The sequence below is a fragment of the Eptatretus burgeri genome, chromosome 10, assembly GCF_056783735.1.
Source record: "Eptatretus burgeri isolate ZD-2024b chromosome 10, Ebu_testis_v1, whole genome shotgun sequence".
Classification (NCBI taxonomy): Eukaryota; Metazoa; Chordata; class Myxini; order Myxiniformes; family Myxinidae; genus Eptatretus; species Eptatretus burgeri.
This window is the reverse complement of record NC_140970.1, coordinates 18309300-18327799: the sequence shown is the minus strand read 5'-3', so window position 1 is coordinate 18327799 and position 18500 is coordinate 18309300. Positions and strand designations below refer to the sequence as shown.

Sequence of the window (18500 nt, the reverse complement as noted above, 5' to 3'; positions counted from 1 at the left end):
AAGCAATGGCAAGACTACAATCACGAACGGATGGAAGGGAATCACCAAGAAAGAAATTCTAGAAAAGGAAACGACATGCGACTTGACTCGGGACAGACAACACTGAAAAGAAAGCAATGCCAAGGTAGAAAATCTGAGGCGCTAAACCCTTTAATGGCATATGCCTCATTCTGCAGTCGCCAAAATTGTAGCAGAGTACAAGCATGGACGCCAATCACTTGAAGCCCAGGTCAGGATGACCGGCAGATGTGATTGAACGACAAGCTGTCGGCCAAGTCAAGGCATTCATCATATGGGATCACAGAATTGAGGTAATCAAAATATCCACAGAACCTGGATGTCAGCTTTTCAACATCATCCACGAACACTTGAGTGTGTCAGAAGTAGACACACATGAAGCAAGACGAGACCCCCCCCCTGACCCCCACCCAAATGCAAGACGAGTCCCCCCACTCCAGCCCACCCGCAATCTCAGCAATTGTGTCCGACAGCGATGGCTGATAACTGGTGAGAAAACTGCTTCACTAATGGGATCCTGAAACCGAATTGGAATCCATTCAATGGAAGCATAAGTGAACAAGAGAGTTTGCACCCAACTATCAGCCTGATCATGACTTCAATTTTCTGGGATGCCACTGGAATGTTGAGCAAAGGCAAGCTCCTTCATGACAACGTACCTGTGCACAAGGCAGGCATTTGTGACTGGAGATTCCCAGCAGTTGGATCATTTTGCCCTCCCCCCTCCCAAACCCTCTCCTATTGCAAAATTCCTAACACATCCCTGATTATGATATTTTCTAACAGGAATCCCAGGATCAGGCTTGTTGTTCCATCACAGCAAAGTCAACCAGTAGCCTCTTTCTCATTGCCTTCGCCAATTCTAAAATGTGTGCCGACTCTTCGTGTGCGTACTCTCGTTGGTTGTTATCTCCATTTGCATGTTTCAGGAGGCGGGAGGAAGTTCTCCCAGAACTCAAAATCTCAACCTCCTATTTTTTGGTAAAGGATCATGATTTATGAACCAAACGATGAAACTTCGTTCTCATAACCTTGTTTAAATGGCTCTTCTCAGACTCTTCACTGAACCTCTGACAGCCTCCTCTTGGATCTCGTTTGTAGCGATATTCCCTGGAATGATTTTTAAGTACTCAATAAGGGTTTTCTTCATCACTCCTGTAGCTGCAACTATCACTTGTACAATTTCAGCTTTCTTCAATTTCCACATTCTTTTGACCTCATTTTTCAGATCCTGGTATTTGGTCATTTTCCTTATGTCTGTGGCATTTAGTCCAAAGTCATTGGGAACTGAGACCTCGATCAACAATGCCGTTTTTCCAATATTGTGTTTAAGCACCATGTCCGGAAACAACGATTTGTTTGCAATGTTCACACTCGACGGGATCATCTTGTCACAAATGATAATTTTTAATCTTGTCACACTCTTCGTGTGTGTCTGTATTTCTGTCTCTCTGGCTCTTGTTTTGCTGCTTATTGAATATTGAAGCAAGATTACAAAGACAGCTACTGACAATGTTTTGTACTCAGTGGACAAAACTATTCAGCGGATTGGGATCGGGGGTTGAAGAAGGGTGGAGAGGGGCAGGAAGGTGTGGGAGAGCATGAAGAAGCTTAAGTGGAGAACTCACCTGAGTGACACATGTTGACCCACATCAAAGTTCTTCATATAGTGAGAGCACTCCATGTCATCATGAACAACACCCTTACCTGTGCTGCCAAAGGTCTCAATAGCATAAACCTCACCTTCCTGCACAGAGGAACACACTCTTTCAACGAGTACTCATTAATGCATGTTATTAGCACCATGGCATGTGATGAGATCTAGAGACTATCAAAGCACTTTAACACCATATTATTTTCAGACAGCACAATTATCACCTTGAATCTTAAGACAAGCCGACGGGTATACCTCCATTCTGGTGGCTTCACCTCCCTTTACGATGGGCACCGTTTTCCCAGCATGGATTCTATAAGGGCCAATAGAGTGGCCATTCAGGTTCCGAATGGGTTTCACTGTGAGGGAATGATCAAATTAAGATACCGTATTGCAAGGACACACAATTCCTACATTGGCTAAAGTATTGTGTTAACTCATTTTATCAAGTCTTTAAAAGAGAGTGGAGGGGCTGTATGAAGGAGCATTTGGGGAAAACATCAAAGGATGGAATATGTTTCAAGTTGATTACACATAAACAGCAAGAATGCCTCTTGACAAATACTGCTCGATAGAGTAAACCATGAAAATCAACATAATCTCGTATTCAGCCTGTGGCTGCTGGTTGCATCATTGCTGGGAGTGTGGCTGTGCCACTGATGCAGAGCCCTCTGTTTCCAGTAAGCTGGTACTCATTTTGCCGACCTTGTGGTTTTGAACACAACTTCACATGGCCCTACCCAGTCCCAAGTGGGCCTCAAATATGTGGTGTAAACGAACGTCTTGTGAGTGCATGGAATAGACCAGATGGGGTCAGCAGATTAATCCCTCATTGAAGGGTATTGATGAGCCAAGTGGGGGTTATTATCGACAATCCGACAACAACACGGTAATTTTACCAAGATGAACTTCTTCATCACCACCACCATACTCAATGACTGAAATTAAATAAATGAAGTGTTAAAATTGACAATTCATAAGGAACCACCAATAAAGAGCTCTGAGCAATTTTATCACAATCTCAGCATGTTGGGGGAGGGGTGAAAGGCTTTTCAGTTTAGTGACTAATCTGGAGAAGATGAAATATTTTTTGTAAATTTCCCAATACGACACCTTCAAAACAACGTATGAATGCAAAATGAAGTCTTGTGCATGAGTTGTGTGTGCATTTACATTGACTCGGTTTGGATAGCCAGGCGCTGTTAACCTGCTGTTTGTTGCTGGCGTGAAATCTGTAACTCAAATAGTCATTCAAACATAATTTTCAGCATTTAGACGAAAGAGTGGAAAATTTTAGATGATTAACCATAACAATGAACAACAAAATTTTTTTACTGGAGATGTGTAAAGTGATTTAGACTAATTTGGGTACGCTGATTTCAAAAATCATAACCGTTTTGCTGTATCACGTCAGGATTTTCAGTAACAGAAATATTCCCATTGCCTAGAAGTCAGGATTTCAATGAAATTTACAAAAATTCATTTATTTCATCATGAATGCTTCAAAATTATAGAAATTACAGAAAAACTCCACTAGAATGTAATTAAAAATGCTTTAGGCATTTGGCTTTGCGTTTGTGCTGCTCTGTGTCAGTTTCACGATGCAGGAACCAGCAGAAATCGTCCATCATGTTCGGGTTGTGCCGCCCTTGGTAACGCGTCTCCATGAGTGAAATCTCTTGGTGGAATCGCTCGCCATGCTCGTCCGAGACTGCTCCCAAGTTGTCAGGGAAGAAGTTCAGGTGCTGGTGTAGGAAATGGATTTTCAGGGACATCCTGGAGCCAAGTTTCCTGAAGGACTCCAGCAGCTGCTGCACTATTTCTTCATAGTTGTCCGCGCGCTCGTTCCCCAAGAAGTTGTCCGTCACAGCTTTGAAGCTCCTCCACGCTGCCAGCTCTTTGGGGTTTAGAGTTGTCGGAAAAGTTTCGTCCTTCATAATCTGTCGGATTTGCGGTCCAACAAAGACACCAGCCTTGATCTTGGCCTCCGACAAGGTGTTGCCAAACTTTTCCTTGAGGTATAAAAACCCACACCCATTCAGATCCATTGCCCGTACAAAACTTTTCATCAAGCCGAGCTTTATGTGGAGTGGTGGAAGGAAAACCTTGGCTGGGTCGACAAGGGCGACATGCTTCACGTTGTGTCGACCAGGTACATGCTCTTTTCGCTCTTCCCAATCTTTCTTCGTCCAGTGATTCTTGTCGTCTCTGCTATCCCAGAGACAAAGGAAGCACATGTATTTCGTGTAGCCTGACTGCAGCCCTAACAACAGCGCCACCACTTTCAAGTCTCCGCAGATGTGCCAGTTGAAGTCATTGTACTTGATGGAATCAAGCAGCTGCCGCATAGTCTCATAGGTCTCTGTCATGCCAAACGCGCGAGCCAGTGGGACTGATGGTTTCTCGTTGCCATTGTGGAGCAAAACAGCCTTCAAGCTGTTTTCCCCCGAGTCGATGAAGAGGCGCCAGTCTGCAGGATCGTGATCACACCCAAGTTCTTTCAACAGACCGTTGATGTCACTGCAGAATGTCATCGTGTCTTCCATCTCAAAGAACTCAGCCATGTTTCTGTGACGTGCTCTGAACAAGGATATCTTGGTGTTAGGTTCAAGTAGATTCCACTGCTGCAGCCTTGATCCAAGCAGCTCTGCCTTCGCCTTTGACAGCGAGAGATCTCTTACAAGATCATTTAAGTCTCCCTGGTTCAGAAGGTGTGATTCTTGAGTGTCGGGTTCAAAAGGTTCATCATCACCATCCTCTTCACCACTGCTTACAGCTATGTTCTGATCAGCTGGAGGTGTTGGAACGGGGTTCTCGTCATCATGAGGCACAGGTTTACGAGCAGAGACGCAGTCAGCGTACTTGATGTGACCTTTATTCTTCTTGTTGAAGCCGGCGATGCTTGTGCAGCAGAAATAACAATCATCATGATGATTCTGCGGCTCACGCCATATCATGGGCACCGCAAATGGCATGCTCGCGCGCTTGCCCACCAACCACTGAGTCAAGGTTGTGTGACAGCTTGTGCAGCAGATGTGTGGTGCCCAGCTCTGTTCTTGGTCCCCACCTTACACCCGAAGTAGTGAAAGTAGGCGGCCTTCATTTTCACTGCTGTAGATATACTTCGCTGTTGATCTTTTTTGGTATACCGACCACAGACATAACAGAAGTTGTCAGGATGATTGGTACAGGAACGCCTACTCATCTTTATCTGAAAGAAAGAAATATAACACAAGTTAACAACAATTGTACGAAATAGACATGTTAAAGACATATGTAAATTTCATTGAAATCCTGACTTCCAGGCAATGGGAATATTTCTGTTCCTGAAAATCCTGACGTGATACAGCAAAACGGTTATGATTTTTGAAATCAGCGTACCCAAATTAGTCTTAATCACTTTACACATCTCCAGTAAAAAAATTTTTTTGAAATTTGTTGTGCAGTGTAATCGTTCTGTTCATAAATGAAAATCGGACTCACGGGAATAGAGGAAATATGAGAAATATCTGTGGATAAGCGGTGTCGGGTTCATCCCATTTCCTGTTAATACGAGCTAGCGGTTGCAGTGGATATATACATACATACATACATACATACATACATACATACAAGTCATACATACATATTGCTACGGATCTGGAAACCATTTGCATTCAACATACAGATGTCCCAAAAGTCAGTTATGTCGTTAAGTATGTGTGTAGTCAGATCCCCTTACTTTTGTCCAGTGGGAGAATCAAAGGCGTGCGTTGCGATTTCTTTTAGTTAGGTTATTATATCTAACAAGCCATCGAACAACCATCCCATTTGCATGACCCCTCTGCCCATTACGAACCATAGTACCATCGCACTTGCAGCCCTCGGTTCGTGGGCCACAGCGCACCTTTGCCTGAGACGGATTGCCGAGGATGTTTGAGGCAGTTTCACCACCACGACCTTTCTCGAACACACGTGGAGGGGAGGGTCGGCTTTCTCCAAACAAGGTCAAAACCCCACCCCGGAAAGGTATGCCGTGGGACCGTCCAATCAAATGCGGACAGCAAGGTGTGTTCACCAAGGCCCCTCCCCGCTGAGGGAGGTCCATAAATTCCTGAGCACTTTCTGAGGCGGTGTTGGTTTTTTGGGGGTTGTTACGAAGGGGTTGTCACAAAAGGGGTTTTTGTTGTTATGAAGGGGTTATGAAGGCTGTTACAAAGGGGTGATAAAAGTGGTTGTTACAAGGGCTGTCACAAGGGTTGAGCAGAAGGTCGTCGAGGCGGCGAACGTGTCTCTGCTGGCCCTCTACAAGGAAGGAAAGAGCGACCACGACCCTCCTCCGTGGACCCCGGCCATTCATCACCCGAGCTCCGCCACGAACCTCGAGTCCCACACGTGTGACTGGGGACCAAACCAGCGACCATTGTCAGGTGCTGCAGCACGGATTACCCCCATTCTTGGGCGGCCAGGTACCCATCCGAACTCTGACCCCCAGCTTGGCTCTCTCCTCGGATGCGAGGGTCAAATAAAGAACTGGGTTTCTTTTCATTTGTGTGTGTGTCTGCGTGTGGGCCCGTCCTTCAGTAGAACTGAATAAGTGTTTTTGGATCATTGTAAATACTTCTTGCATATTCACTTTAAGTCTTGCTTTGCGTTAGGGTTAGGGTTAGGGTTCCAGGGAGTTTGGTGGGAGACGACTCAAGCTTTCTCCACCTAGTGGTCGTTCTCGCCACCGACCCCCGGCCCGAAAATATATATATGGCTAAGCACATGTAAAGGGTTACCACCCCTATTTTTAGGGCATACCCTGACTTGAGTGGCATTTTTGAAAGTCACAAAAACTACTACTGGTCATGAGATTTGGTTCACTGCAGAGACAGTGTTTCATAGGACCTTAAAATATATAGGTTCATGGGTCTATGATGTACATTACTGAATCTATAGGATTTTTATTGAATATACATGCCCAGCTGTATTGGCCTTTTTTCTTGTTTCACCTTAAAATATGGCATATATTAAACCATGCAAAAATACAACATATAAAACATTCTATATGAAATTTCTCATCTAATCAAAAGGTTGTCACCCACCGTCTGAGAAAATCAGCATTTGTGTCGGTCAGTGGTGGATTCACATAATATATGCACATTCTGGCATATGTATCTTGCCAAAACGAAGTTTTTGCAAGATATGTTAGTCAGCCTGTATGTTTTTTTTTTTTGTTTGTTTGTTTGTTTGTCTGTAATCACGTATAAAAAATTCTGCAGAGCACAGTTATCATTGGAAATTTTTGTAATTTCGCATATCAGAGGCCTATAGAGGTCCCTTTCAGTGCACAAAATTTTGAAGGTCAAGGTCACTTTGTCACAAATCAGGGGAGTCGACGAAACCCTTATTTTTTGATCGGATAGTCTTCAAACTTCATGGGAATATAGTTCATGGTCTGGCGCTCAGCTGATTAATTTTTGGTGGCGATTGGCCTTAACCTTCATATGTTTTTTGTTTTTTTTTTTGGTCTGTAATCACGTATAAATCACTCTGCAGAGCACAGTTATCATTGGAAATTTTTGTAACTTCGCATATCAGAGGCCTATAGAGGTCCCTTTCAGCGCATAAAATTTTGAAGGTCAAGGTCACTTTGTCGCAAATCAGGGGAGTCGACAAAACCCTTATTTTTTGAGTAATTTTGATTGGATCGTCTTCAAACTTCATGGGAATATAGTTCATGGTCTGGCGCTCAGTTGATTAATTTTTGGTGGCGATTGGCCTTGACCTTCATGGTTGGCGCCGAAGGTCAAACATATTTGACCCCAAGGTCAAATTTTCAAGTTTTAGGAACCATATCGTGTAGTACCTCAATGAGTGCTTTCTAGATATGTCAAGCTTGAGACATTATGACGTCATTTGGTGACGTTATGAGGCAAAAGCATATTTTTCATGGTTACTCTGTAGAACGATTCTCATCGGAATCTCTCGTAGGCAGATATTCCTCAAGGAGTCGCTCCTGGTGGATAGCAGCTCTGTTCACCTCAGTGTGACCTTAAAGAAGTCACACGTGGTCACCTTTTGGCAAGATACGGGTCACCCTGCGGGTGACATTGGTTTATTTTTTTTTTTTTGTTCTTTTATTGCCCTTTTAGAGCCTGGGACTTTGAAATCCCCGAACAAAATGACTAGTTTATCAATAACTCATATTTACGTGTCTTAAATTATTCAACTTATTACCAATAATAAATGTAAAAAAAATTGAGATGATCCGGGTGGATACTTAATTACAGCGGCTTGACCGAACTTTCCAACCCAAATGTCCGACTGCACGTCACGTTTTGAAAAAAAATGCTTTTATTCTTCTGTGCATCAGATTATTTTCATTAAAATTTATTTACAAATGGGGCACCAGTGATATAGATATAATAGTATTAAAAAATATATTGAAAACATGCATGGCTTTGGTTTAGAGTAATTTTGCATTTTTGTCCGACTGCACGTCACACTTTTTTGAATTTGATTAAATTTTTTTAATTTTTTTCCAGGTATTTAAAAAATATTTTATTCATTTAGAAGGCAGTTAAAACAGTTTTGGAGAATTTAGAGAGCTTTTTGTTACTACCAGAATTGATTCAATTAAAAATTTACGTCCAAGAATTTGTTCGATAAATCGGAGTAGGGCCGGAAATAGGTTCAATTCCTGAAACAGAACGTTTTAAACTGATTGGAAATACGGGTAATAAACAGAGTTCTACAGTTTCTACTACACCCATCAGCATCATTCCTGACTCCAAAATGTATGAACATTTTTCGCTTCATGAAAAAAACAGCGGCCATCTTGAAGATTTTGTGCACTGGATTCCTGGTGATTTCTGTACAAGAATCCAGTGGACCAGTCTGTTTTATCTCAGGACGATTTCAATGGCTCAGCGTAGCGTGTTCTTGGATAGTTTTATCAATTTCACAACATTGCGTAAAGGAATGAAACACAGAATTCTTGTTATCTGGCATCCAGCACACAAAATCTTTAAGATGGCCGCGCCCTTTGCGTCCATTTCAAATATTCATACTTGTTATTCCTTTTTTTTTTTTTTTTTTTTTTTGTATACCTTGGTCGAGGCTCGTATGAGAGCTAACACACAACTCACAGCAAGGAGGCATGAGACAAGAGGGGTGGGAGTGGAAGGGACAAAACATTGGGGAACAGACACAGGTGAACTGTGGAAGGGAGAGGGATGGGGATGGGACGGGGAACATGGCGAGGAGAAGATGGACATTACAGGGACTTTCAGGAAGGAAAGCAGGAGAATTGAAGGAAGTGGGCTTGGGTGGATTATCGGGGGTAGAAAAGATCGAGGATTTGGATGGGGGAAGATAAGAGGTGGTGGTGAACAGCTGTTTTGAAAGCCTGGAGGGAAGAATGGGAAAGAATAGAGTGAGGAAGTTTATTCCAAAGGCGGGAAAAAGAGGAATGAAAGAGTGAAGATGAGCAGTGATTCGTGATTTTGGTAGTTTTACCAGAAGGGGTTGTTGGCGGACCTTGAGCGCCCTGTGGAAATGTGGTTGGGACAAATCGCAGAGAGAGCAGGGGGGGCAAGGCTGGAGAGGAGTCGGTAGAAGACAGAAAGACCACCAACCAACCTGCGGTGATTGAGTGAGAGGCCCAAAGACTCAGCTTCATTGCGGGAGATGCCAATGATCTTAAAAGCCCTGGTTTCGACAGCGTGAAGTCGAGAAAGGTGGGAGGCAGGAGCACCAGCCCAGAGGGGAGAGCAGTACTCCATCAGGCTACGGACAAAAGCTTTGTAAGTAGTCAGGAGCTCAAGAGGGCCGAGGAAGGACTTTGCACGACGGAGGATTCCCAGTCGGCGACTGGCTTTGAGGCAAGGTTGGAAATGTGACTTTCCCAGGAAAGGTCATGGCAGATAGTGAGACCCAGAAGCTTGAAAGAAAGGAGTTCTTCCAGAGAATAGTTGAGAAAGTGGATGGGGGGTTTTGTAAACGGTCCTTTCGAAGAGACATAGTGAGAGTGTGAGATTTGTGTGGATTGAAAGACATGTTCCACGTGTTGGACCAGTTTGTGATTTTATCCAGATCTGCAGTGAGCGAAGAAGCTGCTGCTTGCCGGTCTGAGGGATGACAGATGGTACGGCAGAGGGTGGAGTCGTCGGCAAAGAGAAATAGAGGATTTTCCAGAGAGTCCGAGAGATCATTGATGAAAACCAGAAAAGAACAGGGCCCAGAACGCTACCTTGAGGAACTCCAGCCTGCACAGGAAGAGGGGATGAAAGAACTCCATTTAGGGCCACACGTTGACTGCGACAGGAGAGGAAGTCTGCGAGCCATGAGTGGAGATGGCCTTGAATACCATGGGAAGAGAGTTTGGTGAGTAGGGCAGGGTGCCAGACTGTGTCAAAAGCACGTGATATGTCCAGGGATACGGCTCGGATTTCCTGTCTGGCATTGAGGACCTCCATCCATTGATGGGAGAGCAGTAGCAGCATATCCAGGGTAGAGTGACCTGGTCTGAAACCAAATTGATGATTGGAAATCAAGCCATTGGAGAAGAGGAAGGATTTCATGTCTGAAGTGATGATGGATTCCATAACCTTGCTGATGATTGGGAGAAGGCATTCCTTCATCACATTGATGTAATTTATTAAAATACATCGCTATGAGGGTTATTGTTGTTTGTTAAAATATTTGCCTATACTTTTGGCACATTTACTTCCAGTAGCCATGATTGAAATCGAGAAATAGTCAGTGCGCATGCTCAGAAGATATTATATGTCCTTCTCTGTATCTCAGTTTAGATTCTATCTAAAGTTTAGATAGAACCAATGAGTTGATTTAAAAATTCGTTTAGATTTGGAATCGGGATGATTGATGTTAATTTAAAATTTGCACTGGAGGCCAAATTTTGAAAAAAAACACCCAGTTCCATTGGTTCAATTTCTGAAACAGGTTTTAGGATCTGAACTGAAACTTATTTCAATAATAATAATAATCATAACAATGGTTTTGGCTATCTTATTAAATTCGAATATTTCAAATATTTGATTAAAAAGATCGTGTATTTTGCAAACTGAAATATTCAAGTAAAAGGTACTTTTATTCGCCAAAACCATCTTCTATTTTATGAAATGAAATATTCTAATGAAAAGTATCTATATAATAATACTGAAGGACCAATTTTCTGCTCCTCCTAGCGGTCGCGTCACGTTTCTCTCAGTACTGTGACCTGGACTGAAAGAAACTTCGTACCTGTAAGAGTGCATCGCACATAGTGGCAATAGTCAACCTTCAACTCTGAAGCAGAATAAACACTTTTCGTTTTACATTCGTTTACATGGCGACGTGTGACGTCACCGCTGAGAGGCGTAAGGACGTCATGACATCATCGGTCATTCGCTGACGTCATTACGTCTGTCGTCGACAGACCGTAACCGCTGAGAGGTGTAATTCCACTCCTCGAAAATAGCGTCTGCAATGTAAAACCCTCTTCTGCACATGCTGACGACCTCAGAATGTGAATTTGACACAAAAAATGTAACAACAAACATTGTATCTTCTATATATTAATACTGAAGGACCAATTTTGTGCTCCTCCTCACAGTCGCGTCACGTTTTTCTCGGTACTGTGACCTGAGAAGTTTTGACACGGTGTTTGTACATCAAAGTAGACACGTGCACAAATCAGGGGACTTCTTCACAAGAAGTAGTGTACACCAAAAATGTCGTGTACAAGGACATTTTGTAGGCTTCATTAGGTAAGGCCATGGAGTACATCGACTGGGATCTTACAAGAGCAGCCACTGGTTATCATATTGGGCTCATGGAACGGAATCCGTCTGTGATGGGGTTTCGGCTCGTATGGTATTAATTGTTGACAGCCAAAAATACATCTTGTATTTTATTAAGTTAGAAAATGTTATTTTCCAAACTATTTTCATGTCCGTCCTACATGGATATCCTCGATGAAGTCAGCAGACACATTGGTATATTTTATATTTTATGCTCCTATACTATTAAAATATGATTTTTTGTACTTGTTGCCATGACAATGAGAGCATTTTGTAGAAAATCGGCAGGGCAGTGTCAGGCTACGGACAGGAAGGCACTCGAAATTAAATAAAACTGCTTACAATGCAATCTCCACACACCAAAACAGTTTAATACGTATTATACATTCAGAAACTAGCTGATGTTCCAAATTTTCCTTTCCGTTGCTATGGCAACAGGACCGAAATGAAGCGACATATCGATATCTATCATTGTTATATGTATAATTTTTTGTTTGTGATTATCACATGAAAGTAGCACACTGGCTTGCCAACTTTTGTTTACGTAAGTTTCTAAACATTGTCCACAAAAGACAATTAGGGTCTAAAAGATAGCCTGACCCGTTCTGATCAATTTTGACACAGTTTCTGGACAGACAAATAACTTATCGGAATAGCAGCCTCTGTCCGTCTCGTATAATGTTGTAATGAAAACTCAATGCAAAACATGGTAATCGACAGTTTTAAGAACTGAGCTTGCATGAAAACCTCCAGTTTGACAATTTTATGGAAAAAAATGTCAAAATCAGGTAATTTCATTGAAAACTCGCAAAACCATCATAATAGGTACCTCTTCTTCAACGTATCATATTTCGGTATATGTATATATGTATATGTATATATGTATATATATATATATATATATATATATATATATATATATATATATATATATATATATATATATATATATATATATATATATATGGTTGACTCAGCCTGTCATCCTTCCGAGGTCGGTGAAATGAGTACCAGTGTACTGGGCCGGTGTATACCCCGGTTAAAATAGGTGTGCCATATCCCTGTGTCGTAAGAGGCGACCAGGGTTGCGTCAGGAAGGGCATCCAGCGTAAAACATGTGCCAAATCACTATGCGGATCATACGGATGATCCGCTGTAGCGACCCCTAATGGGAGCAGCCGAAAGAAGAAGAAGAATATATATATATATATATATATATATATATATATATATATATATATATATATATATATATATATATATATATATATATATATATATATATATATATATATATATATATATATATATATATATATATATGTATATATATATATAGATATATATATATATATATATATAAATATATATATATATATATATATATATGTAATTAAGCGAGAAGGTTTTTTGTTCTGAACTCAGTTAGACTTACACATTCAGGAAAATGTAGTGAGAAGGCAATGGAACAAACTTCATTTTTTGACATTTTTGAAACAGAGTGGTAACCACTTACATGTGCTTATATATATATATATATATATATATATATATATATATATATATATATATATATATATATATATATATATATATATATATATATATATATATATACATATTTATATATATATATATATATATATATATATATATATATATATATATATATATATATATATATATATATATATATATATATATATATATATATATATGCGAATTCACGCCCGCCGGCGTGCGAGCGGCCACGTAACTCGAATCGCGGCACGTCGCCCACCAGACGGACAATTCTGTCGTGACCCTCTCGGACTAACGCCGGGAACTAGTCACGGGTGGGCCTTTCGGCCTCACCACGATCGTGCCAATCGGCCCCCTGCATGGGATAGGGTTGTTCGCCAAATTCGACCTACTTAAGTACCCAAACGGAGGGTAGACCGGGCGATCGCACCTCGCCGCAGGTCGACTCCGGACACGGGCCACTTTAAGCGACCCGTTCCGTACTATCGAGATAACCGAGCGGTGTTATCGTCAACCTCGACGGTTCCGATTAATTATCGGGCGTATTTAGCCCACTACCAACCCTTTACATGAAGTAAGATGGAGATTCAATTAAAGAAAAGACGAAGCGAAATGGGAAAAACAGTTCAACATGAGGCACATTTATTCCGCGGCACACGGAAAGCACACATATACAATTACAACAATTATGCACCAAAAGCAATTGCAAAAGAAACACAACAATGCAGATCTACTACCGATTACGCGAGCACACGGCAACACTTAGTTTTACTTTACAGACGGCGGCGACAACACATATACTCAAACGCAAAAGAAAAAGGGCCACCCTCAACGACAAGGGGACAGACGGGGCCTGTGGGCATGAGACCGGGTGGAGCCTACCCGTCTTGTGATGAGCTGCAAATGTGGCGGCGGTGCCCGGACTCCGCACTCCTCCGCGGGTTTCGTTGGCACTGCTTGGAATGGGGTGGGAACGGGGCCCCCTTTCCGCACTATCTCAGAGCGGGGGGGGGGGAGGGGGGAATTGTTGATGCTCTGGGGAAAGAGGATAGCTGGCTTGCTTGGGTCCTGCGACGAGCGACTCCACTGCGACCTCGACCGCGCTCCCGGCTTCCCCTCTCTGCAGCTCCCCGACAGGCTCCGAACCCCGACAGACTGACTCTCCTCCAGACCCGTCTTGACTGCTGCTGGCACACTCCGCCGCCGCCACACCTCTCCAACTCGCCCGAGCCCAAAACTGACTGAATTCGCCCCGCGCTTTATAGTACGGCAGGAGAACCCATATGCAAATTTCCGGATCAGGATGAGCTCAGGGGCGGAGCCACGCTCGCCCATTGGACGGAGGAAAGGTGGGCGTGAACCTCCCCTGATCCTCGAATTTGCATATATCGATTCTACTCCGACGCCCCTGGAGGTGGGGCCAAATCGCCCCGCGCTTGCTGATAGGACGGATCAGAAGTGGGCGTGTATCATTCCTGATCCGACTTCTCCTCGGAAAGGCCGCTTTTTGCACCCGCTGCTCGGCGCGTGCCCTGTACGAGTCCAGGACAGCCTGACGCTCGGTGCCCACAAGCGGTGCGGGAATGGCCGAAGAAGGAGAGGCGAAGGTGTTGGAGGGTCTAAAGTGGTGGTCCCTGGCCACGGTGACGCTTGGAATGGCGGCGATGCGATGGTTGCAGGATGGTGTGCTGTGAAGGTAAAGGTCGTGGCTGTTGGCGTTGTTGTTGTTGTGAAGCGGCGTTGCGGTTGGTGGTTGTTGTGTGATGGCGGTTGAGACGTGGTTGGTTCAAAATAAAGATAGAACAGAAAAACGGCTATCTTAAAGGGTCGCAGCCCGAATGAATCACATTCATTCCCTCTAAACAACGGGTTTGGGGCTAACTACACATGTACTTACAGAGATATCTCACCTACGGGACCTGAATGGTGGTTTGCGAATTTCCTCAACCACAACAATATATATTGTTTCGGTGGTGGAAATTCACAGAACACCATTCAGGTTCCCCAGAGATCAGTTATTTTGATAAGTGAGTGTTCCAGGTTAGATTCCCCCACCGATGTATAAAGGGATTTATTTGTGTGCCGGGCTGTGCATCTTTGAGTAAGCCGTTATTCTGTCTCTATCTTTTATTTTAAATAAACACAACATCTCCTCAACAACAACCACGTCATCTCAACAACACATCGACTCCTCCACAACACCATAACATCCTCGACAGTGACAAAGTGCCATTGGTGCGAACACGTGTCGCGACAGGATCGGCGATTTCAACCACGTCCGCGTGTGATCAGCGATTTCAACCACGTCCACGTGTGAGAGGGGCGGATTCAGCCTGGGTGAAGGTTCAAAGGTGAAAAGGGGGAAGGCGCCGATTTAGGGTGGCGAAGCCCACAGCGGCCCTCCCCTTGGGGCTATAAAAAGCCGAGCAGAGACACCAGAGTCCAGTCAAGGAGTTGGCGATTAAAACATTCGGCTGTTAGCCGAGCAGTTGGTTCGTTGGAGCAGTGGAGTTCATTCGCTGGAAGGTTCGCCAACGCAACCAAGGGAGCCAGCCAAGTCCACAGTTCACTGGAGAGTTCGCCAGCGCAACCAAGGGAGCCAGTCGGAGCTCGGGGGTCCGGGCAAACCGACCCTGAAGCGGTCGAGTGAAAGACCCGTTCACTCCTCCAGCGCGTCGTCGGTTAGGCCCGACCGACCAGGCCGCAGTGAAGGCCGGACGACCGAGGGGAACCGTACAAGTTGCTCATCAAGCCGCCCAAGCGATTGGCGCGTTCGCGACCCACTGGACCGAACGGGGATACCAGGGGTCGCCGATAACAAAGACCCATCGAGTCACCACAAGGGTGACGAGGTAACCTGCCCGGTCTCTCAGGGCCTGTTCCGGTCATCCCGGCCCTGAGTGCATTAAAGGCTCATGAGCCGATTCTGTTCTTTCTTGGGTTTTGCATGGAAGTCTGTGGGCCCTGTCTTATAAGTAGAATTGTTAAGTGCCTGTATACACTTGCATTCCGATAGAAATTGGCTGTAGGCTTTTGCATGTGTCTTGTCCCCCTATCCCCATTCATTGGCTGCTAACGTGTGAAAATAAATCCCCCATTGTTTGAATGTCAACCCGCTCGTTGCGTCACTTTCTCCATTGACTGCTATGGTGCGTACGGAGAATTAGCTGGCTTTTAAAGCCGATAAAACGTACATCTGGTCCGACGGGACTTGGCGATATAAAACCACTCGGCATTCGCATACGGAACGAGCTGCTTAAGCGGCTCGTTTTTGTGCAGGTCCCATCGAGGTATAAACTCCGGGTATTTCTGTCCGCGCGAATAATTAGGTATATCGATAATTCGGCGATTGACCCTGTAGCGCGTGGACAGAAGAATTGGCTGGTTTATGGTGTATTAAAAACACCCGTAGCTGGGTTTCGGCGTTTGTCCGGAAGCTACAACTAGATTGTCGCGTTCGGTGGACGTGCGGCCTGGATTGGGCTGAAAAGGTCGTGCGCACGCCGAACGGGCGGAAATCTACAACAATGTATACATATATATATATAAAACATACACGCAGGCATGCACAGCTCTAGTATAATTTATCGTGACTCCGAAACCAAACAGATAATATATTTACAACAACACTTTCAGCTCCCGTAGCCCCCCCCCCCATGATTAATAGTAAATGTCATCATATCAAACTTACCCTGTACATTCACAAACCCCAGATATATCCTCCCATTGGTGTTCAGAAGCACCTAATCCAGATAAGCCGTTCATTCACTGGTAGCGATCCGTAAGGGGTTTGTTTCGCAAACTTCCGTCAACTCGGGCCTTGCATTGGCCAACATGGATGGGAGTTTTCAATATGAGCAGCTGCTTGTTTGGTGAGCTGAGAAAGTTCTCTAAATCTTTTGCTGTGCAGAGGCACAGCCCTTTCTTTCAGGTACTTTTCCAAGCATGTTGGTGTCTTTTACAAGTTTTGTGAGCCATTTCAGGTAACAATCCTTATCTCAGACACATGAAACTACTTTATTTCGCCCCGAACAAGGCAGTTTCATGGGGTTTCTGCGCATTTGCACCAAGCATTCTAGGGCGGATTACATCATTGTGAAAGTCGCGTATCAGTGTGAGTTTGTCAAATCTGATGGAGGTGTGAAACAGTGGTGTCATACCTTGGTAAGTTTTTCCATCCAGCTCTACTTCATAAGATTCCATCACCTCCTGGATTGCTTCCCCAACATCACGCAAGGGGACATCAATCCCCGCCATCTGCACAAACATTTCAGAGCCAAAGATCCATTTTGTTACAAGGACATCTGCACAGTGTTCTCTGTTCCAATAACACTTTACATCCACAATGCTTGAAACTTATGCAAGACCTTGCCTTAATTCCAGTATTTGTAGCATCTTTCACAGCTTCAAGGAGCTTGTCATACTTGGGGTTAAATGTCACAGTGAAAGCACAATCGATGATTCGACCTGCAACAATGGGCCAATTGCATTAGTCAATAGTCATTGTGCACGATATGGAAAAAAAACAAAAAAAAAACGATGGAAGCAATGTCAGAAACAGGTATGAATCCAACATTGGGGTTTGGCTATGCAGGGGATACCCCTGCAGTGAATCAATGCTGGGCTATAGCCATTCCCCCCTCCCCAATATTTTTAAACTCTAAAATAGTTACATTATATGCCCACCTCCCCATTTGCAATGGACCTGTTTATCCCTCCAAATATTTATGAAATATGTTATGCAGGACCCAATTTTTCACATTTTTATTTTTTCCACAAAAAAATATTCCAAGAAAACAAATAGTTTCGATCATCAGTGTTAAGTACGCCATGGACTCTGTAAACATCGTTAAAGCAAACTTTGATCCACACCTTCATCTCAGGTGGGAAGTACAACTCTTACGTATTTTCTTACGTACGAGTCGTGAAGTCACATCATTGGAGTTGCACATCAACATTTTCCTTTCTCATTGAAGTTGGGACTCACTTTTCCTTTATGTTATCTATTTTAAGCTCACCTGGAACATAGTTCAGGTGAGGTATTAGCATCACATGGTGTCCAGTCAGTCAGTCAGTATGGAAACGCTCATATATTCTTCTCTGAAAACTACACACAAGGATTTTGATGAAACTTGACCACAACCTTCATCACCCATGATGCTAAAACTAATAGTCCTATTTCTACCAAACTTTGTACAACTTCTGAGAAACAAGGCCTACTGATGACTTACAAATGTCAAAGAAATTGTATGTTCACTCGGTCAATTTGAAGATCAAAGGTCATTATGATTTAGGGACCGCTACTTTTGACTTCTTCTCAAAAAGTATTCACCCGATTTAGATGCAACTTGGTAGGAATCATCCCTGCATGGTGCTTTCACAAGATTGTTCAAACCATCGGCTAATTTACACATTATGTGTGTCATCCACACCAACCAGTGGTTCCCTGGTTCTACCAGGTGAGCACAAGGGCATTGCCCCCATTTTTTCTGATATTGTGAATAGTGCATTTTCACTGCAAAGTGCACAGATTACCA

The 18500-nt window shown here is 43.5% G+C and overlaps 1 protein-coding gene across 3 annotated transcripts in view; it reads right to left on the bottom strand.

The window, feature by feature from the left end:
* Nucleotides 1–447: 447 nt before the first annotated feature.
* The window catches only part of METAP2 (methionyl aminopeptidase 2), a 45502-nt gene continuing 27449 nt past the window's right edge, over nt 448–18500 (bottom strand). Inside the window, exons 6-9 of one of the 3 annotated variants that reach the window (XM_085897238.1) lie at nt 17336–17430; nt 17124–17220; nt 1928–2031; nt 448–1765 (exon numbers count right to left, since the gene is read on the bottom strand). In XM_085897238.1, coding sequence (XP_085753364.1) covers nt 1643–1765; nt 1928–2031; nt 17124–17220; nt 17336–17430 — 419 coding nt within the window. In that variant the 3' untranslated portion in view covers nt 448–1642. The remainder of the gene's footprint in view (nt 1766–1927; nt 2032–17123; nt 17221–17335; nt 17431–18500) is intronic. The other 2 variants (XM_085897239.1, XM_085897237.1) reach the window with 2 other exon arrangements.